Source organism: Varanus komodoensis, unplaced genomic scaffold (assembly GCF_004798865.1).
Source record: "Varanus komodoensis strain SLA01 unplaced genomic scaffold, ASM479886v1 scaffold79, whole genome shotgun sequence".
In the NCBI taxonomy this organism is placed as follows: domain Eukaryota; kingdom Metazoa; phylum Chordata; class Lepidosauria; order Squamata; family Varanidae; genus Varanus; species Varanus komodoensis.
This window is the reverse complement of record NW_025336467.1, coordinates 1,818,434-1,841,087: the sequence shown is the minus strand read 5'-3', so window position 1 is coordinate 1,841,087 and position 22,654 is coordinate 1,818,434. Positions and strand designations below refer to the sequence as shown.

The following is a 22,654-nucleotide window of genomic DNA, read 5'->3' as shown; positions in this document are numbered from 1 at the left end:
GCACAAACACACCGCTCCCCGTATCCAAGTCCACATCAGGATCTCCCAGAGGAGAAGCCACCTGCTGCAACACCCCAGCAATTCTCTTGCTTCTGTGTGGAAAGAAAACTAGAGGCCAGCTCCTGTTTAGGGTTCCTGCCATGGGGCAGCTTTTTAGCCCTACCAGGGCATTGCTTTGTGTAGCAGCAGAAAGAGGCCACCACCGTTGAGACCGTGCCATGTTTCCCAGCACTAGAACAAGGTTGGGGATCTCCTGTCCATCGCATCACCTTCGCCTGCCAGGCCTTCTACTGTCTTCCCTTCCATTTTCTTCTCCTGAGCTACATGATGAGGGAGCAAACTTCTCCAGGATCTTCTCTTGAATAAGGAAGCTGCTGAGCAGCAAGGAAAAGGGATGTCTGCAATTCATTGTACTAGCAATGCTTGTGTGGACATCCTTTGGCCCATACAGTTTATTTATTTCTTTATTTATTAAAAGCTTCTCTATCTCTATTCCTACAAAACGTGTCGGGATGGCTTACAGTAAATAAGCAGAACAGCCCCAGAGCATCCAACCATGGTATACTAAAATCCCAAATAAAATCAGTTAAACATTAAAATAACAGGCCAATAAAAGGATATAGCGTCGGCGCCAGGCATACCTCTCTGGGGAGCATGTTCCACAGTCGGGGAGCCACCGCAGAGAAGGCCCTCCTCCAGGTACTCACCCTCCTCATCTCCTTCAAGGAGGGCTCCCAGAGCAGGGCTTCCTCCTCAAAGTAAGCTGATGATACCCAGCTCTACCTCTCGTTTTCCACCAATCCAGGTGAGGCAGTGGCTGTACTGAACCGGTGCCTGGCCAAGGTAATGGGCTGGATGAGGGCCAATAAACTGAAGCTCAGTTCAGACAAGATGGAGGTTCTGTTGGCTGGCGGATCGGGCTTCAGGGAGGGTGAATTGAACCTAGTCCTGAATGGGGTTGCACTCCCTCCTAGGGACAAGATCCGCAGCCTGGGAGTGCTCCTCGCCCCAGAGCTTTCATTGGAAGCTCAGGTGACAGCAGTGGCGAGGAGCGCTTTCCTCCAGCTTCGGCTGATTCATCAGCTGCACCCCTACCTGGAGTACGACTGCCTGGCAACAGTGACACACGTGCTGGTGACTTCCCGCCTTGACTTCTGTAACGCGCTCTACGTGGGGCTTCCCTTGAAGATGGTCCAGATACTTCAATTGGTTCAAAATAGAGCTGCCAGGTTGCTGACGGGGACTGGGCATTATGTTCATATGACTCCAGCCCTCCGTCAGCTTCACTGGCTCCCCACTGAAGTCCGGGCCCAATTCAAGGTGTTGGTGATGACCTATAAAGCCCTAAACGGCTTGGGTCCTGGCTACCTGAAGGAGCGCTTATGTCCATATTTGCCCTCCTGCCCCTTGAGATCTGCGGGAGAGGCCCTTCTCTGGGAACCCTCTGTGAAGGAAATTAGGAGGGTAAGTACTCGGAGGAGGGCTTTTTCTGCGGTGGCGCCCAATCTATGGAATGCGCTTCCCAGAGAGGTCTGCCTGGTGCCGTCGTTATTTGTTTTTCGGCGCCAGGCGAAGACCTTTTTATTTAAGCGTCATTTTAATTGTTAATATTATTTGCTTATCTGGCCAGGGTGACTTATTTTATATTGTTATTTCTTGTATTTTAATTTTATGTTGTGAGCCGCCCCGAGGCTTTGGCGAATGGGGCAGTATAGAAATGTTTTAATAAATAAATAAATAAATAAATCTCAAGGGGTGGGGGGGGCGCATCGGGAAACTTTCATCTGCTGCCCTCGTCCGACTTTGGTTGCCCACCCCTGCCGTGGATCCACCTTCCACGCACTCCCCTCAAGCGCAAATTTCCTACCTGCAGGAGGGAACTGTGCTTCCCAAGGGGTGCTCTGCTCCCAAACTCTGGCTTAGGAAGTCCCTTCAGAGCAAAGAAAACAAAATCATACCTTCTCAGGCTCTGCAAAGCTCAGCACTGTGCTCCGCAGGACCACAAGAGCAAAATACGAGAGCTCTCCACGGTGATGTGACACCCACAGCCTCTTCTCCCTGCTCCAGCAGCCCCCGTTGGAGATCACTGCATGCTCTTCTGAGCCAAGGAAGCAGATGCAACAAGCCAGGCTTTGAGTGCTCCACAGCCTCTTGAAACCAAGTTTATTTGTTTAAACGTGCACTACCAAGAAGAGCTCAAGGCGGCTGAGAGAAATAAATTCTACCAGTAAAAGCAGCCTCCAATATAACTGCAGTCATTTTGAACATGCTATCTAATAGAATGAATACTTATCCATTATTTATTTTATTTATTTATGTATTTATTTGGGGGTTTTTGCCCCGTCCGATACCCAGTGGGTCTCTGGATGGCTTACAATTCATCTCTGAACAATTGCAATGCAATGCATTATTCTATTAGAAGCATGGTATTACTGCATGAAGGATGCACATGAGGGGAGGCCTCATGGGGAGAGGCTCTTTCGAAGGTAACCAGTAATCTATTTTGCTTCAAAAGATGCAAACGCAGTCCTCATGCTTAGCAGGGCCCAGACGTCTGTCGCAAACTCCTGGTTCTGAAGGAACTGCCCACGTTCCAGGCAGGAAGTTCCTGCTGAACGCACTGGGGTCTTTTCCTATCAGACTGGAGTTGCAATGCATATTGGGGGTGGTCAGAAGGTGGGTTTGGATCTGCTGGTAGATCTCTGGGTGATCCGGAGAAGTGCATTGAGAACATCTGGCTCCCAGCTGTTGAACTAAAGCATGGCTGATCACCAGCTTAAATTACACTGCTGATATGCAAGAAGCTAAAGGTAACTTGGAGGGGATGAAAAGAACTCTGAACTCAGTTCATACCAGTTATTCCAAACAAATTACCAGGGCAGAATTTTTAAAAATTATTTTTAAAATAATTTATTTTAATAATTTAAAATTATTAAGTAATTTTATAATTTATTTTAATAATTTAAATAGTGTTGTTGTTGTTGTTGTTGTTTGCATTCCCATACCTCGCTGCAGCCAAATCCATACATAATCCATTAAAGCAAATGATAAAAATACAATAAAATATCAGAATAATCATACAGATAAGCATCTGTCTTTGACACTTGTGTGCAAAGATTTCAGGGTCCCAGTAAAGAAGAAAGTAGGTATCACAAGGCTGAAGTCTGTCCACCTAATTAAAAAATTACTCTCACTTTGAAATTTTATGTGGTATTTTACTGGGCAGTTGTTTTTTCTGCTTTGATTTATGTACATCAAAAACACTTTGGGTCATTTTAGGAGACAGGCATCAAAGAATTTTAAGAAATGACAACAGCTGTATGAAAATGTACATTGTACACAAGGCAGCCCCTAAAGTGGAAACCCAACATTTAGGCTGTGATTTACTAGGACCTTGGGCAGAGACCCCCTCCCCCCGCATGAGAATAGAGCATACACAGAGTGCCCATTGACCATTGTGGGGTGGAGTGGGAGCTGGGAAGGGGATGGCAAAGGGGAAGGCACAGGAGTAACTTGGGAAAAAATATGGCTGGCTGGAATGCTAAATAGGGCTCTCCACATTGCAATGTTTTCTCACTAGCCCCCCCCCCCCCCGGTCTTTAAAACACCCAACAAACCTCATTTAATGATCAATTTCACCTGAAAAAAAGGGAGGGTGGAAACTCTGGACTAAGGAGTCTGTACACTACGGTTTTCATTCTGGTGTACATCTTCTGTCATAAGTTTCTATGGTGAGGGTGTTCAAGGACAGGCTGGACATGCACATGGTGGGCATGTCGTGAGCGGAGCCGGCTGGAGCTGGGGGTCAGACTAGATGGCCCAGGAGACCCCTTCTGACTTGCTCTGTTTCTCTGTTTCTGTCAAAAGTATCACAGGTGATGTGAGAAATTCCTGGGGAGGGGCTGCCAACCAGAGCAGGCAGAACTGGGCTGTATCAGCCTCTCGCTCTCTCTCAACACCACAACTTCCAGAGTCTCCCAGACTTGCGGTGCAATTCCGTGCATGCAATCTTGCGTCCCCTTCCAGAAAGAACACTCACAGTTTGTTCCTTCTCTCCTCTCTCTCAAACGCTGTTTGAAATTCCAGCGTGCCCTAGTCTGATACATCTAAGAGACTTCAGCTCAGGGAAGCCTGGGCTAAAACAATGGATGGAGCACCTTGATTTGGGAGCTGTACTCTTATTTTTCCTGCTCTCGTCCATTCAAAGTTTCCCATACCTACGTCAAAGAGAGGGTTGCCCAAAAGCCCTGGAACACCAGCAGCCTATTACGAAAAGATTTACGTGCTTGTTTTGCTGTACATATTGAACACATTCCTTGATCTGCCTGATTAGAGAACTCAGTTCTATGGAACTTCATTCTTTCTGCTCTGCTTGCCTTCAGTTTGGGCTGGGAAAGACCTCTGTCTGAGCTCCACCATCTGTTTGGTCAATTTGTGTGCCCAGAAATGAGAAAGTTTCTCTTATCAAGGAACCTCTTGGGTTCCCATTTAAATCCACACTTTGGTCAGAATCCTGAGGACAAGCGCCTTGCTTTGTGCTCCAGGGAAGAGCCCCAGCTCGGTAGAGGACACCTTTGCATGCCAAAGGTCCCAGCAGGGCTGGAAAATGACACTCCAGCAAGCCTGCACAGCGCCCTGGTCCTGGGTATGCGTGGCCCAAGTCAGGAGACGGGTAATGGGACCAAGGCAACAGGGCAGAGTCCAAACATTATCTGCAGTCTGGTTGTTGCGTTAGAAACGAAGCTGTGGTCCAGAAACAAACCAAATTGGGAACTGGGATCGCAGATCAGAAGGAGACGGGGCATAGCCAGGAGCAAGCCAAGGGTGAAGAACAAGGAAGAGAAACCGAGCAGAAAGCAGGTACTTAAGTTGAGGTAAACCAGGCAGGACTCAGGAACCACAAACGTGTGGCAAGCAGGTTGAGGCAGTGAGGCAGGGGAGGCGAGCAAGGCTGGTTGGAACACGGCAAGACAGCAGGGCGAAGCGGCAGGCCACCCACGGGGAACAGCGAGACGCCGTCCAGCAAGACCCGCACAACGGAAGCAGCCTCTGAAAGGGAGAGCGGGCTGCCTTGAAGCTCTCCCTGCAGGGCTTCTGGCCGGCCGCCGCCAGGAGGGCCAGGTCCGGTCCGGGCAACTGCCATGGTGGCGGTTCCGGTTTTTGGCCACCAGATAGAGCCCCGGAGCTGCTTAGACCCTCAGACATGGACAGGGCTGGAGGGACTAAATGTTCTGCAGGCTGTTTCAAGATGCATCCATTTCCTTTGCTTAAAGCTTAGAAACATAGAAATAGAGCGAGTCAGAAGGGGTCTCCCGGGCCATCTAGTCTGACCCCCGGCTCCAGTCGGCTCTGCTCACGACATGCCCACCATGTGGATGTCCAGCCTATCCTTGAACACCCGCACCGATGGGGCCTCAACCCCCTCCCGTGGAAGCCCAGTCCACACCCTCAGGGTCCCGACTGTCAGGAAGTGCTTCCTGGCGTCTAAATGGAACCTGGGTTCCCTGAGCTTGGCTCCGTTGGAGCGCGTCCTGCCCTCCTCTGCAGGGGATAACAGGTCTCTTGCTGAGGGGCTCAGAAACCCCTAGGCACACAAAAACTCCCAATTCAAGCTGTCTGGGTAAAGAACTTGGAAAAACCCCTCTCTGGAACCTGGAAAGTTACTGCTGACCCCTGCAGACAACCCTCAGCTAAAAGAACCCAGCTCTAACTCAGCAGAAAGCTCTCTCCTATAAAAGCCTTCTATATTCCAAACCTGGAGGACAGGATGATTGCTTTATTTTTGATCCATATAAATAAAGATAAAGACGAATGCACTTACTTTGCTATCTCTGTCCCCTTCACGCATTCCACCCGCTGGGGTGAGCAGTGTCCACAAAAGCTTAGGCTAGAATAAAAGTGTCATCTTGAATGTGTTGGTTTTGCTGCTACTAAAGCTACTTCTCTGGATTTCTTTTTTTAAGGGGGAAGTCTGTCTCTCCAAGGTTGGGTTAAACACATTTATACGCTCTTATATATCTCTTCCTCTTACAAGGAACTCAAGCCAACTTACATAGCATCCTCTTAGACTCAAAGAACAGTAGAGTTGGAAGGGGCCAAGAAGGCCATCGGGTCCAGCCCCCTGCTGTTGCAGGACACCAGTTCACACCATCCCACTCAGAGGCCTGTCCAGTTTCTTTTTGAATATAGGACCATAGAATCTTGATCTCATCCTCTCAACAACAACCCTGTGAGGTAGGCTAGGCTGAGAGTTCATAGCGTGCCCGGACTGAGCGTCCTGGCTGAGTGGGGACTAGAACCCAGCCAGCATTCTCTCCATTGTGCCATGCTGTACCTCTGACCCTCTTATCAGCAGCAAAATAAAAACTTTGACGTGCCTGAGATGATATCCTGCAGGGCAGAAAGATGTGAGTTGACTTTTGGGCCCCAGGCAAAGACCTTTTAATCCCTCAGAAATTGTAAATGCTACTTAGTGTTTTTCACCTAGTGAATGGACCCTGCTTTGCCCGGGTCAAAACAGCCCTTAGTGATGCCTTTAGGAAACTTGGCTTTCAGAGCGGCCATATGGGTAGTGCCCGCTTCTCATCACGATCCCTGCAGTGGAGCACCCAAATAATTCTTCAAGGGGGAGTTCAGTCAGGTCCATTTTCCCTGGAGAAATGACCTCAGAGAAGCAGGGAAGGGATGGGTATATAATTCTGTGCCCTGACCCCCGGCTGCAAACTATATGGAATGCAAATAGGGAGGCATGTAAGGTACCTAAGGAAGGCCGACCCTAGCCACTGAAGATGTTGCTGCAGGCTTCCACCAGGCAGCCGTGGTAAAAAGAAGTGAAATGAAATTGTGCCTTTTCGGATCAAAATAACTCGGATGCACACGTGATCTTGGCGTTATGGCATCAAAGGAGGGATGGATAGACACACAGGCATCTTTCTATGTAAGTACAGAAGATATATTTAAGAGTCACATTATAAAAGAACCTCTTTCTATGTCTGGCCTGCTTGGATATTTACCTGTTTTTTTAAAATGTTTAAAATTACTCTGGTTTCTAAAACATTTTTCTTTGTTCCAATATGGTTGCCCTCTTTTCTGTGTATCGCCCTGAGAGTTGCAGCTGTACCTTACTCATCGAATGATCAAGACACTTGTTAAGAGGACAGTATAGAAAAGCTTTAAATAAATAAATAAGCAAGCAAGCCAGACTCTGTGCATGGGCAGAGTTCCTTGGCTCGACACAGAGTGGTGTTAAAGAGAGCACCACCTTAACATTGTCAGGCAGCTCCGGTCCCACTGGCCCAACTTGTAAAACTGTTTGATCAACTTGCGAGTGATGGTAAAGCAAAGATAATGCATGTTGGTTTCCTCCAAGTTATGCCCCTATCATATCCCAGCCTGACCATCAAACTTGCTGCGCAGGTCAGAATGGATGCATAATTTTTTATCCTCAAATCTTTGTATAAACAGACCATGCGGGCTCATTTCCTGAGGCCACGCAATGTGCCCACCATTGATCAAGCACTTCGTCATCACTGGATGATGCTCCATCTTCTCCACTCCTCCCTGTTCTTTCCATCCCCAGGTCTTCAAGGGGAGCAAGTTTCCCCACCCTTCCCAGCACCATTGCAAGCTTCTTTGAGTTTCTGAAGGCATCTCCCCCTCTGAAACTTCTTTTCATCGGTGCGGGTATTCAAAGATAGGCTGGACATGCCCATGGTGGGCATGTCGTGAGTGGAGCTGGCTGGAGCCAGGGGTCAGACTAGATGGCCTGGGAGACCCTTCTGACTTGCTCTGTTTCTATGTTAACACAGCATTGGGAGAGAAAGGCTAGTGGCTTCTGGATCGAGGGAGGTATTTCTGGCACTCTATATGACTCTGGTGCTCCCACAGCTGAAGTATTGTGTTCAATCTGGGCCCCTCATTACAAGAGGGATATAGCAAGGTTGGAATCGGTGCAGCGAAGGGCCACAAGGTTGGTGGCTGGTTTGCAGGGGAAGCTGTATGAGGTGAGACAGAGGGAACTGGGTCTCTTCAGCCTGGAGAAGAGGAGGCTCAGAGGGGATCTGTTGGCAACATGCAGGTGTGCAAGGGGGTGTCACATGGAGGTGGGTAGAGACCTGTTCTCCCTTCCACAGGAGGGCAGGATGCACTCCAACAGAGCCAAACTCAAGGAACCCAGGTTCCATTTGGATGCCAGGAAGCACTTCCTGACAGTCAGGACCCCGAGGGTGTGGAATGGGCTTCCATGGGAGGCCGTTGAGGCCCCATCGGTGCGGGTGTTCAAGGACAGGCTGGACGTCCACATGGTGGGCACGTCGTGAGCGGAGCCAGCTGGAGCTGGGGGTCAGACTAGATGGCCCAGGAGGCCCCTTCTGACTCGCTCTGCTTCTATGTTTCTATGTTTCAAGGGGGGATCTTAATTCCCTATGCACAGCCATGACATTCCCTCCAAGGTACCGCAGCGGCACTGCCTGCGACTGCCCACCATCTTGGTTCAATTGGCTTTTGCACGTGGAAAGGGACACAAAATATTTTCTAAAGCATTCTCACAGTTGTGCTTAACACTTGTTCACTGGCTTGGATTTCAAGTCTTGGCTCGGATGCAGGGCGTGGCGGGGAGGTGTTGATCTCAAGGGGCAGCAGGTGGCCCAGCCTTTGCCCGGGGGGGTGTTCACATCCATTCTCTCTCCCCCATATCTTTTTTTCCCTTGAAAATTCCCATGCAGTCCAAGGTGTGATGGAAAAGTCAAGCTGCAAAGGGTCTTTTAATGAAAAGGCACCCTTTTTTCCTCCTTTAGTCTTCAAGGGGAAGCAATTTTGGGATGTAAGTGAATGAGTGCTTTCATCCCAAATAATTTTTGTACCATTGCAAGGATTTTTGCACCGTTGCAAGAATTTAAAAATAAAAAATACGGGCAGTGACAGGCAGCTTGGAGGAATTGTAGATGGTGGCTTGATAGCTGATTTCTGGGGAAATAGCTGCCATGTGCCCTAGAGGGCCATGAGCCCTAGAGAAGTGGGAGTGGGGGAAACCACGCCATTTGGACCCAGGCAGTGCTTGGGCAGCGAGCAGAAGCCAGCACTGTAGCTTTTGCTACCCTTGCCAGTGTTGTAGGGTTCAGATGATGAAGCAGCCCCTGGAACAAGCCATGGCTTGTCAGACTTGCGCTAGCCTTGGTGGTTTAACAATTCGGGCGAAACCAGTCCTTGTCTTGGTCCAGATAAAGATACACCAAAATTTTTTCCACAGAGAAAAATTCTGCTGCACCACACTGAATCGACAGAACGGTGGCAGAGGAGCAAGTCCTCTCTGCTTCTACTACCACACTTGAGTGTATCCAAGTATTCATGCGTTGTAGGCCATAGTTCTTCGATAAAATAAATGCCACAAATGCTAATGGTCCCAATCCAATCTCCATTTAAGGGTTGGGGGAAAGACTCCAAAAGTAGCTAAGTGCTGCCATCGAATGTAAACTGTGCTCAGCTGGATGGACAGCAGTTCCTCTTGGCCTGACACACTTGTCCATATTTAAATCAACTTAAAATCATGAGGTCTGGAACCTTGCTTTCATTCTAGGGAAGGGCTGAAGGAAGTTCAGTTTCCAGCATCTTGGTAAGGGCTGGAGAAGACCAGATGTTTGATTCATTTTTAACCCGTTCAGGGAGTGTTAAGGCTAATGGGGCAGGATAAAAATCTCATAAATAAATCTCCCACTGGGAGAGGTCACCCTGGGACTCAGACAGATGAGTCATCAATATGCTGATGACACCCAGCTCTACCTCTCTTTCATGTCTGATCCAGGTGAGGCAGTGGCTGCTCCTAACTGGTGCCTGGCTGGAGTGATGGGCTGGACGAGGGCCCATAAACTGAGGCTTGATCTGGACAAGATGGAGGTCCTGTTGGTGGGTGGTCCTGTTCTCTGGGTAAGTGATCTTTGCCTGGTTCTTGGTGGGGTTGCGCCCCCCCATCCCCCCCAGAGGACAGGGTATGCAGTTTGGGAGTGCTCCTCCACCCAGAGTTGTCCTTGGAGTTCCAGGTGACTCGGTGGCGAGGAGCGCTTTCCTTCAGCTTCGGCTGCTCCACCAACTACGCCCTGACCTGGATGAGCAGAGCAAAGCGACGGTGACCCATGCGCTGGCAGCCTCCTGGTTGGACTGTCGCAACACGCTCTACATTGGGCTGCCCTTGAAGATGGTCCAGATACTGCAGTTGGTTCAGAATAGAGCTGCCAGGATGTTAACAGGGATTGGCTGGTTTTCACATATCACACCTACTCTCTACTGCTTACACTGGCTGCCAGTTGAAGTCCGGGCCCAATTTAAGGTGCTAGTGATGACGTGTAAAGCCATAAATGGCTTAGGACCTGGATAGTTGAAGGAGCACTTCCTTCCGTACATACCTGCCCGGCCCCTAAGATCTGGAGGGGAGGTCCGTCTTTGGGAGCCCTCTTTGAAGGAGATCAGAAGAGCGGCTACCCGGAGCGGGGCCTTCTCTGTGGTGGCTCCCTGGCTATTGAACCTGCTCTCCAGAAAGGTATGCCTGGCACCAATGCTTTTTTCATTTCGGTTCCAGGCCAAACCCTTTTTATTTTCCCATTATTTTAAATGCTAATATAATTTTAAGATTAGGTTTTATTTATTTTACTATCTTGATGCTGTTGTTGTTGCTAGTCGCTATGTCATGTCCGACCCTTTATGACCCCATGGACAACCTTCCTCCAGGCCCTCCTGTCCTCCACCATCCCTGGAGTCCACCTAAGCTCACGCCGACTGCTCCAGTGACTCCATCCAGCCCCCTCATCCTCTGCCGTCCCCTTCTTCCCCTTCAATCATTCCAACATGAGGGTCTTCTGCAGTGAGTTCTTCCTTCTCATTAGGTGGCCAAAGTATTTGAGTTTCATCTTCAGGATCTGGCCTTCTAGAGAGCAGTCAGGGTTGATCTCCTCTAGGACTGACCGGTTTGATCTCCTTGCAGTCCGAGGGGCTTGCAGGAGTCTCCTCCAGCACCACAATCCAAAGGCCTCAATACTTTGGTGCTCGGCCTTCCTTCTGGTCCAACTTTGACAGCCATACATTGTTGTTGTTAGTTGCAAAGTTGTGCCTGACCACTCACGACCCCATAGGCAACATTCCTCCAGGCCTTCCTGTCCTCCGCCATCCCCCAGAGTCCAGCCAAGCCCACACCCACCACCCCGGGACCCCACCCAGCCTCCTCACCCTCTGCCATCCCCTTCTTCTTCTTCTAATTTATTGTATTGTATTACTGCCCTGAGACATAGTGAAGGGCAGGATGTAAACACTTTAATTAAATGAATAAATTTCTGGAGGCACACAGGAAAGTGGAGCCTGAAGACAATATCAACATCAATGCATTTCTGCAGCATATCTGGAAACATCCCTTACTCAGTCCAACAAAAGCAAAAGGTGTTCTGAGCCACTGGAACTCTCTCAGGTAAATAAGGAAATCTGGCATTTATACAGGGCCACCTATGGCACCGGATCTGTTAATTAACCCAGAAGTTCCAGAACATGCATGACCAGTCCCTGGTGATTCACTGGCCCAGCAGGAAAGTCCACACCCTTTGCATCCACCCCCACATCTCCCTGACTCCTCTCACCCTTCCATCTCTTCATGCTGTGCTATTCATCTTTGCCTTGTCGCAAGCTTCGCAAAATAAACTTCAGAGGTAATGGAACGATGGAGATATTTTACCCCAGGTTATGAAGACAAAACAGTTTGGAAATTTCGCAATCTGCAATGGTCCCACATGAGCCAGTAATACACTTCCAGACCCATACAAAGCAATGCAACCTTTTAGACACCACATTAAAGATCTGAGGGGGAGGTGGGATCTTTCTTACTTTAGTTTCCTCCCCTGTTCTCATCAGCTGCCCTTGCTTTTGGTGGCACTTCTAAGTTACTGACAAGTTAGAAAAAAAACAAAACCAGTTCTCCAACCCAGATTAAAAACAAGAAACGCTCCGAGCCTGTGCTTTTTCACATTCTAAATACACTTAAATCATAGCGCATCAAGACAGCAGGAATACAAGGGGCACTTTGCTTCCACTGCTCTGCTGGGAATAAGCCATACGGTGTAGTGGTTAAGAGCATGGGACTGGGACTCAGGCGATCTGGGTTCGAGTCCCCGCTCAGCCATGGAGCCAACTGGGGGACTCTGGGCCAGTCCCAGACTCTCAGCCCAGCCTACCTCACAAGGTTGTTGTGGGGATAAGATGGAGGAGGAGAATGATGTAAGCTGCCTTGAGCCCTTTGTAGGAAAAAGGCAGGATATCAATCGAAAAATAAAATAAAAAAACTTTTGCTGCATTTTGCACATCGGCAGAGCATCGCAGCAGCAACAAAAAGCAGTCCTGATGAAATGAGGAGCACTGAGATGGCTCCTTTGGCAGCGTTTTGTCAACATGTGTACCTCGCAAAGGAGCAAGGCGCAAAAGAACCCCAGAGACTGAAAATGGCAGGAGATGTGCACCTATGAACAATCTTGTTTTGGTTCTTTAAGAGAGGTTTTTTAATGAAGCAATGGAGAACTGCAGAGGTCCTGGTTCTGCTTCAGCACTGACACCCATGTAACTCAGCAAACTAACATCAAGTGGGGAGAAGTTGGACAAAACTCCTTTCTTGAATATTCCCTGCATCTTTCCCCTCCATCAACTTCCCCACTATGAAATCCCCATATTTTTCCCAGTAGAAAAAGCAACACGCGCATCTTAGAGAAGGTTTTTAAGGAAGAAGGGGAGGAGGAGGAGGAGGAGGAATTTCCCCCCTTCTGGAATAGCTGGGAACCCAGCTGAAGTATTGAAAATGTGAAAGACTCTGCTGATTGGCACTGTAAAATGTGAAATGCATTGCAAAACAGCAAATTGGTTTTCCTCTTCTAGGCAAGACCTCCAGTTGACAGGTTGGTGACTCTGTCCCAGGCAGCCTGAGCAGAATCTCATCCTGTCAGTTTCCATCTTGCTCCTTTTGATAGCCAAAACTTACCAGGTCACTGATCAGCAAAATTATATGTGCTAGATAACTGTAACTGTGCACTTGTGCAGCTCCAAAGGACTGATTTTAAAGAAATATGGAGACATTTACATGCCTGCCTGGGGGCAAAAAAGAAAAACAAAACCTGGGGCAATGGTTACCCCAAAGTGCCACCTGGGCATTGGCGGGGGGGAGGTCCCCCCAATGGTAATGGCACATGCGAGATGGTGGGGAACAGGGGACGGGCAGTGGGGTATTCAGCTGGCACAAGCAGCTCAGTGTCCGCTCCCCGAGTCTCCCAGGCTGTGGGTCGAAAATGCCGCCATACATAGCCACACATAAGCCATCCTGCAAGAAACTACCTGGGTTCAGATGACAGAACCTGCTAGTTACCCATTTCAAACAATGACAAGTGTGAAAAAACACACACCCTGCAGTCCCAACATTTGTCACTGGCAAAATATGGTATTGATCGGTTGCCTATAGCTGGATCTCAGTCCAACTTTTCTGACCAGGTTTATAACTTTGAGCTAGACTCACTTATCTGTGCTTGGAGGGAGGCTTGTGCTTACCTGTGCAGGTGTGCCTAGGTTTTTCTCTTGGGGGTAGACCCCACAGCCTGAGTTTAGGGCCTGGCTCTGTTTCCACAGGTATTCTGCACCTGGGTCCAGTTAGGGGACCTGAATCTTTGTTGAAGAAACCAGAAGCAGATTGACCCACAAGCCAAGAGGATCTGCACCATCCCTCCAGGAAAATAGTTCAGGGATTGGATAAGGATTTACCTGGATGCTGGCACTTCCTCTTCCCAGCCTCTGCTTCTGTCTTGGGTTTACTCTGCATCTTACAACTCTTGAGATGAATCCAGAACTGTCACAGTGGTACCCTCAAAGGCAGGGCTTCCTGCCTCCCCCAGAAAGCAGACCCCCAAGTCTTCCCATGTGCTCTGCACTTCTGGACAGCGTATTTTAAATCAAGGAGCATCTCCTTATAGCTGAAAGCTTGATGCAAGGAACTCCCAGAGAAGGAGATATTGCTCCACCCATATGGCTCGCACTGAGTCTTCGGAATCTAGAAGGTAACAGAACGATCAGGATGTATTTCCTTCTGACATCACCAGGTTAATAGGGCTTAACAACCTTCCTTCGGTGAACTCAATATTTACATGAGTCCATTTGCATCTCTTGCCTACTTCAATGTTACCCACACGCTTCTGGTGCCTCACTGCTGGGGCCGCTTCCAGCACTCTCTTTTTCCAAATTTCTTCCCCAATTTGGATCAGCACTTGAGTTCCCAAAACAAACAGAGGCAACCAGACATCCTCCGTGGTTCTGTTCCATTTGTATTTTATTATTTATTATTTGATGTTTAGCCTGTCCCATTAGCCACAAGGCTAATGCATTGATTTTGCATGAGAATTTTGTACAAAGGGTTCTGCCTGCATCATTTGGCTCAAGTTTTGCTCTCTACCATTCATTTCAACTAGAGAACAGAACCATTTTCAGCCTGAGGACTTTCTGTTCTCTTCTAACAATGTCCTAAAACTCTAATGCTGAGAATTCAATATTGCTTTCTGAGTCTCCAGGTGAGGACTGAGCAGTGCAGAAAAGGAGATTCAGAGTTTGGGCAGGTGAGTGTTAACAGAACCAAAAGTTGACTCCCATAACTGGCAGGGAGAAAGTTACTTAAAGAACACCTTTTGTTCTGGAAACAACAGGGAAAAGAACAGAGAAGGAAGGGTCTATATTTCTTTTGCCCAGCAGAGTGTGAGTGTAAAGAATTTGTGGGGAGACAGACCAAAGACAGGGGAAGAGAGAGGGGCTGAGCTGAATTGGAGAGGAGTTCTGTATATAACAGCGTAAGGTGACGGAGGTGTGTCTCTAGAGTTGTGTAGCAAGAACAGCACACATTGACTTCCCTTGGAGAGTTTCAACCATCTGAATTCACCTGCATATGTGTAAATAAACTCAAACTTTACAAAGCACCCACAGTTCTCCTTCCGGAGACCTCCTTCCAATTTTCCCCTCCCCTCTAGTGCAGCCTGGATGGACCAGGCTTGCCACAAAGCAGCCTCCGCAGAGATGCAACAAGACGACTCCTCCACAAGTTTGCTTACAGCATAATCGATGTGAATTTATTCGGAAACAAGCCCCACACCCTACAAAGTAAACCATGCATCAGGTTAGCTCCCTCGCTGATGGGTGTTCTTAGCATCTCTGATTATTTCAACAATGAAGAGTCCTGCGACAGCTTAAAGACAAACAAATTTATTGTGGAATAAACCTTCACAGACACTGTGCACCATTAAATGCACCGTACATCAACTTCAAACTGGGAAATTTATACACACATCCTGGGGCAGGGATGGGTGGGGAGAGATGAGAAAGAAGTGAAATGCAAGAATGTACAGACAAGAGATGATTCTCATTCAGAAAACCTCATGGGGTGAACATTACAAGTGTCCTTGTTCAGGTGAGTGGATTTAGCATGGTGGGGGAAAACAAGCATCTTTAAACCACTGAAAATGTACTGGACCTCTGGCTAAATAGTCCTGGAGCCATTTCTTGATGAGTTCTTTATGATTCCTCTTAGGGTCCGCGACAGAGCTGCCTGGAAGGCTTCCAAATGTGGCCACTTGTATCTGAACACGTTGTGTTCCACTGTTTTCTTTCCTGGGCTGTCTGAAGCAGTATCTTATTCCTGGGTTTCTTCACTCCACTGAAAGGGTGCTGCAGTCTAAGAAATGCCCTGATCTGGAATCTCACTTTGTGAATCTCGGTTGGACAAGTCTGAGCAGATGCGGTTGTATTACAGGGCTTGGCTGCAGGCAGGGGGCGGATTAATGCCCTGCAATATGTCAGCTATTTCTGCCTGGTGCACTTTGGGAAAACCCTGATCTCAAAGGCACCATGCAGCAGGAAGTTCCACAGATGAACAGCATGCAGGTTGTGCCCACTGCTTCCCCCAACCTGTCCAGCTGTAGGATTTTTAGCACCATCTGAGATGCAGAGAGGAAGCAGAACTCATCCTGAGATGGAGATGAGTGACAGGAGCAGGAGGGGCTATGAGTGCTCTCCCTGAGGTGCTAGCTTTCTAACTTCAGGGAGATCACATTGTGGAACAGAGATATGATGTTTCCCACCTCCACAGACTAGAATGATAAAGCCCAAGATTTTACCACTTGAATCTCCTACATAGATCAGTCCTCTGCCCTGCAAGGGAATTCTGGGGCTCTTGCTCTGTGGTCGAAATCAAATCTGTAATCCCAGGTGTATCTTGTATACATGCACAAGGGCTGTTTGCACCTACTCAGAAGCAAGAGGCTGGGGTAAAAGGGCGTTCATAGCAACCATCTGGGGATCTGTCCCTCTGTGTTTGCACTCTTGCAGGTGAGAAACGGGGAACAACAATTTGAGCGCAGTGGGTGCTGAATGGCCCTCTCCCTTTCCCCCAAGTTTCTCTCCTCACCCACCTACCCTTGTCTTCACTAGGATTCCAGCTGAGAGGAGTGGGGGAAACTGCCAGGAGTGACCCACGAAAAGGGTCTGGCAAGCAAGGGTTAAGGAATCGCTGCAAGTGCTTTGCAAGTTGGTAGTGATGCTCCATGTGGAGGAGAAACCGGACCTGATCCAGCTGCTGGAGATACAAGGAAGCCGAAGCCAGGCTAGGGGGATTCTGGCGGCCGGGGCGAAGAAGGTAACCCGGCAGCTGCAAATGGAGAAAGTTGCTTCATTACCAAGACGCTCCTCTGTCCTGCAGGGTGGAAACAACCTCTCTCCAGAGCAACCAGGCTATAGGATCAAGGTTGTAGGACAGGCTTCCTTAATCCAAAGAAATCCTATTCCCTTAGCTCTGCCCTTAGTTAAAGAACAGCCCAACAGGTAATCTTCTGGAACATCTTGTATCTGTGGGTTGGTTGGTTGGTTTGTTTAAAATGTTTCTAGACCGTCCCATTACCGTCTCGGGACGGTTTAACAATACAAGATGCAAAAAATTTAAAATACAGCTTCCTCAAAATTCAGCTAACTATAAAACCCCAATTAAAACAGTCAGGTCTTAATACATTGGGAAAATTTGGTCTGGCACCGAAAAGAGTAAAGTGATGGTGCCAGGCAAACCTCTCTGGGGAGCGAATTGAGACACAACTGCTGAGAAGGCCCTTCTCTGGGCAGGCACCCTCCTAATCTCCTTTGGGGGAGGGCACCTGGAGAAGGGCGTCTGCCCCAGGTCTTAAGGGGCGGGCAGGCACCTATGGAAGGAGACGCTCCTTCAGGTTAACCAGACCCTCGTCAGCCATGCCTTAGCTCAGAGGTGTGTGTGTATATTTGCTTGGACTGGCTGTGAGTTTTAATACATTCATTTTTATTAACACAAGATTTTAGCTTTGAGTTTTCTTAGGAAAAATTGAAATTGAATATCTAAGCTTTAGCGAAGAGATGTTCTAATTAAGAAACCAAGATTCTTTTAATGTTGTCCTGTCCCCCTGGCATATTTGAATCTGCAGCATCATATTTAGTTGTTTGTGAAGAATTTATTTGCTTGGAGTGGCTGTGATTGTAGCAGAAGCTAAAATCAGTGACACATTGCCCCCCTGCACTGGTGGTCAGTGGAACAAAAAATGTTAATGTATGAGTTGTTTTTTCAAAACTAAAACCTCATTATTCAGGTTTTGTTGTGGTGTTGGCACTTTGCGATAAGTAAGTGGGTTTTGGGTTGCAGTTTGGGCTCCCGGACTCTAAAAGGTTCGCCATCACTGCCTGAGCAGTTGATCAGCAGCATGGTCCTTCCCCACACGCCCTGGAGTCCAGCCCTTTCCCTTTGGCCCTTTTCCAAGGTGCCTCCCTGGTCTGCCCAGCACAGCCGAAGGGATCTCGTGGGATGCCTTTGCCCCCAAAGGCTGGCCGAGGCCTCCTCCTGGCCGCAGTGGCATCTGGGAGCCCAAGTCCTGGATGCTGCCTCAGCGCTGGAACTGTTGAGCTGACGGGGGAATGCGAGTAACAGCAGACAGGAGACAGGTGCTTGACAATGCCTGGTCTGAAGAAGGTGCCGAGGAGACTCCCCCGCTCCCACCCCGCAGCCCAGTGTTTGAACCCGGGGTCATCCCCTGAAGCTGATAGGTGGGAGGTTTAGGACAGATCAAAGGAAGTCCTTCTTCACACGGTGTATAGCCAAATTGTGGAATTAGCTGCCATGGGAGGTGGTGATGGCAACCCACCTGAATGGCTTTAGAGGGGGATTGGATGGGATGGATTGATGCAGGAGGCGGCTCTCCATGGCTACTAGCCTTGCTGGCCATGGGCTCCCTTCTTCAGTGCAGGTGGCCTGCCTGCATGTACCCATCGCTCAGGAGCTGGGCAGGAGGAGGTCTTGCCCCCATCCTTCTGGAGGAATCCTGCAGGTGGCTGCTGAGCTACCTGCGGGACTGGGTGGACCTGGCCCTGATCCTGCAGGGCTTTTCTGAAGCTCTTATGGTCTCCCAAATACCTGTAGAGTGATCTGTGCACTGTTTTTCATGACAAAGAGAACACACCATGCCCTACCCAGTGTGGGATTTATCCAGGCCATCTGCGAGTGGCCAGGTTCAGTTGCGTTTCCTTCTTTTCCTCCTTCTCCAGTAGCTGTCGGTGCATCGGCTCGGCAGGATTTCTTCAGCAGTCCATGCTGGCCCTTACGGAATTTCGCCCGGCGGTTTTTGAACCATACCTGCAGCAGGTTGGGGGTGGGAGACACAAGATGCGAAGCCTCAGTGTGATGGCACACTCAGGAAAGAGTGGGGAAACCATGTGGTACAGCCCTCCTTTTGAACTCAGACAGGGGAAATGCATGCACCAATGTTCTAATTAGGGTTCAGGTAGAAACAACGATAAATTGTGGAAGGCTGAACCTAAAATTCCCTAAGTTGCACTGTTGCTTTCCCCAGATGGGTTGGACTACAACCCCCATCATCCCCAGGCAGCCTTGAAGGACCAGCACAAGTTTACGCATGCTTGTTGTCCCTTCACAATTCCCCGGCTATTCCACACCATTGCTTTTGGGGGTGTGCTGTTAAGCTTTTTGATGAGAAAGGTTAGACATGCCATTTCTCAGCCTTTGGTGGCCATGCCTCCTCCCTGGCCTTAAAGTCCTCTTCAGTAGGTATTTCTGCTCAGACTGGAAAGAACAGAGTGATGTGAAAATTATTTGTAAATGAACCCATTGCAAAAAGGTCCGCAGCAAAATCCTTCCAGCTCAAAGCCAGGGTCGCCTTGCAATCCCGTTCTGGTCTCCCTAAACTTCCTTTATGAACCCCTGTAGTGTAGATGAGAAGCCCAGTCACATGGTGCCACATAGGTTCAGAGGGAAAACATTCCCGCACTGCCCTGGCGGACCAACTCGCTCATCCTCTATCAGGGATGGACTCAAGAATCTGCCTGACCAGCTTTTGCCTGCCTTCAGACATTTAATATTTTGCATTCTGGAGATGAAGGAATTTTCAAATTTTGGGAAAGGATCATTGAAGACAGGCTGAAAGAAAAATTGTACCCACCTGCACTAGCCAAATTGCAGCAAACTGCCTGGCCTGGACAGCTGAGAAAGATAAGCTGTGCCTAAAAGAGTCAGGGCCTCTCATTTCGTCCTAGCCAAACGACCCAGAACTTTAAAAGCAAAGCCACCAGACCTCCACTTAGATGGACAAGCATGTAGGTTTCCTGCCTGTGAGCGGTGCTCTTGATTCAGGTGCTCACATCCTTAATTAAAATTAAATCCCTAATTTAAATGAGGGATGGCACACATTAATAGAAAGCATTGTATACACACGAGGAAATTTCAAAACTAAACACAGGGTGGGGAAATGGGTAGGTCTTCTTTGGAAACAAGACAATGCAAGAGCTCCAAAATCCGCTGAGGATCCCAGAAGTGCCTCTAAATCAGAGCAAAGAACAGGTGACACATCACAGCTGAGAAGAAATAAAGGGCACTGCTTCTTGGCCTTTTAAACACCTTTTGGTATAAAAGTGAAAAACTGGAATGCTTGGTTCTTTCACCCTCCACCCAGGCTGTTTCCCAATAGCTCAGGAAGAACCATTGTGGAATAAAAGCACAGCAGGAATAGAAGAGCCTTCAGCAAAGCATGGAATGAGGGTGCTTAGCTCATACTTTCTGGAGCAACTGGTCTTACAAAGAATTCAGGAATGCCCCTATTATAAACTGAAAGGCTGGGAGAAGTGACAACCAGTTTTCTGTTGGATGGAATAGTCTTTTAGGGAAGTCATTAGTGAAGCAATGTCTCTATCTCCATCTTGTCATGAACTGTGGCATTTCCCTTGTGTTGTGGGGCTTGTGCTCAGATTATAGGGAGAAAGTTGGGGCAGGGAGTCGCTAAAGAAATCTCTGAACCTCCGTTCATTTTGTAAAGCAAATACACTCTCTAGCAAACCGGTTGGGCTTGCTGGTTGCTAGGGGTGGGTTGGAATGTCGTTCTATTTGGTATGGGTCTGGGGTTGAAGGAGGTTCTGCAAGCCAGGAACCTGGGGTTCAGATGACATACTAAGCCACACCTGACTTGCAGCTTTACCATGTCATGCAAAACCACTCCTTGTAGCGGATGCAAAACAGAGATCAGACAACCATCTGTGGCAGTGGCTGAAAATGGGACCACAGCAAAAATCTGAGTAGAGAAGGAGGTGGGGGTGGGGAGGCAGCTGTGTTAGCCCCCCTTCTGCCCCCAGAGAAGCCCAGTGAAAGGCTCCCCACCACATCTCTGCATGCAGAGCTGGAGGAGCATGTGGAGGGGTTTCCACATGGCGACTTTGAAGGGAATCAGGGGCTTGCAAGTTTACCTGAACCCGGGCTTCGGGCAGGTTGACAAAGACAGCCAGGCGCTCCCTGGTGCCCACATCGGGATAATGGTTCCACTCAAAAGTGCTCTCCAGCGCCTCCAGCTGCTGTTCCGTGAACGCCGTCCGGCTTCTCCGCCGTTTCAGATGGAGACCATGGCGCAGATCCAGCAAGAACTCTGCCCATCATGGGTGTGTGGGAGAGAATGGGAAGCAAAGGAGGACAGGATTAAGCCTTCCAGGTGGAGCCCGAGAGCCCCACCTGAGGTCCTGAGGTGTCTGTAAAAGCGCAATGGAACCACAGCGCCCGCAAAAGACATTTGCACCACAAAACCATCTCCCATTCATGTTTTCCAGCGACTGGGACTGGAAGACAGACCATCACTGGAGGAGAAGCAACCGATGGCCATTATGAACCGACCCACATTTCAAGCCGTATTGCGATTGAAATTCCAGCCTCTGACTTTCCATTTGTGTGTGTGTGTGTGTGTGTGTGTGTGTATGCATGCTTGAAGTTGTGCAAAGTAAACAGCCCAAGGTATGCTGTGTCTCATTTGGTCCTCCCAGTAGAATTTCACAACTCCAGCAATAGAGAGAGAAAAAAGTTGGCATTCTATCTGGCCTGCTGCCCTTACTAAGCCTCAGAGCAAGGTGGGGTTGAGCATTTGTTTAAACCTCCTCAGGTAAATCTGGAAAATTACAATACACTTAGAAATCCAAATGCTACAGTTTGACTCTTAGGATTTAGAATTTGGCCTTCTTTAGGATGCAATCAGTATTTTGGATTCGGCAAGCAATACATACCCCCAGGGAAAGACAGAGGAAAATTAGGAGCAGCTTATATTTCAGCTTCTGTTTCTTAACTATTTTGCGCCAATGTGTCTGTTCTTTGCATGGGGCCCAGTAGAGTTTGGGTTGCAGAAGATGGTCACTGGAAGACACCTGTGGTTTGTTCTACCTAACACATGCACACATTCCAGGTGAGCAAATTTGTCCTCCCCAAATTTGGGGGGGGCGGGAGACTGTAGCAGAGGACAGAGCCAGGAGAAAGGTTTGCACCCCTTCGTAAAGGTGCTTCCAGGTCAGAGCTGTCCATTCTGTGTCATGCACAAGGTCCCCTGGGGTCCCGGACTGGTGTGAGAAGATGGACATCACATCCCAGGATCTGAGTGAGACCTCCAAATCTTAGCTTTCTAAGGGTGGCGAAAGCACCTTGAAAATGTTGATCAGGATGCACAGCCCTTTCCATGGAGCTAAGAACCGACCAGAGTCCATTACTCCCGACCTGCTGTCCATCCAACGCATCCTATTATCCCCATCAAGCATGGATAATGGGATTGTCGTTTGGCACATCAGGAGACACCAGACGGAATGTGCCTTTGCATCAGTGAAAACTCTCTCTGTTGCATGCCTGCGCATTTGAAAGTAGGATTTCTCTTACCTGACAGGGGGTCTGTCATGGGGACACTGCGGAAAGGTGAGGCTCGGCTTAGGGGTGGTGGCAGGAAGGAGTAACCCTCAGGCACCTGTGGCACGGATGGCAAGGTGTACACCAGAGATGGGGAGGGAAGGAGTGGGTAAACCGCATGCCCACCTGTGTAATACATGTGCCCTCTGCTACCTTTGTGTAGAAGAGGGAGAAAGATCGGTCAGAGAAACAACCTCCGTAGTCCTTGAAAGCAGCTTAAAATGGTACAAACCAGCATGCATTCCAAGCTGGCAATTCGGGTTCCAGTCCCTGCTCAGCCCTGGCACCAACTAGGTGACTTGGGGCCAGTCCCAGACGCTCAGCCCAGCCTACCTCACAGGGTTGTTGTGGGGATAGGCGTAACAGCAGCAGCAGGAGAATGAT

General features: G+C 48.8%; 1 protein-coding gene across 1 annotated transcript; it reads right to left on the bottom strand.

Annotated features, from left to right (window-relative positions):
- Window positions 1–16,556: 16,556 nt before the first annotated feature.
- Window positions 16,557–22,262, bottom strand: LOC123035362 (diencephalon/mesencephalon homeobox protein 1-B-like). Its single transcript, XM_044453438.1, has 4 exons — window positions 22,244–22,262; window positions 20,806–20,981; window positions 18,526–18,688; window positions 16,557–16,693 (listed from the first exon to the last, which is right to left on the bottom strand). The coding sequence occupies exons 1-4, from the start codon at window positions 22,260–22,262 to the stop codon at window positions 16,650–16,652; spliced, it is 402 nt and encodes a 133-aa protein (XP_044309373.1). The 3' UTR covers window positions 16,557–16,649.
- Between the last annotated feature and the right edge of the window lie 392 nt (window positions 22,263–22,654).

Bases quoted from the DNA above. Each gene is read 5' to 3' on its own strand.
- LOC123035362 (XM_044453438.1), bottom strand. The intron at 18,689-20,805 runs GTAAACTTGCAA...AACCTGCTGCAG, and splicing joins TGCCCGAAGCCCGGGTTCAG to GTATGGTTCAAAAACCGCCG. The intron at 16,694-18,525 runs GTAGGGCATGGT...CTCCATTTGCAG, and splicing joins CTGGATAAATCCCACACTGG to CTGCCGGGTTACCTTCTTCG.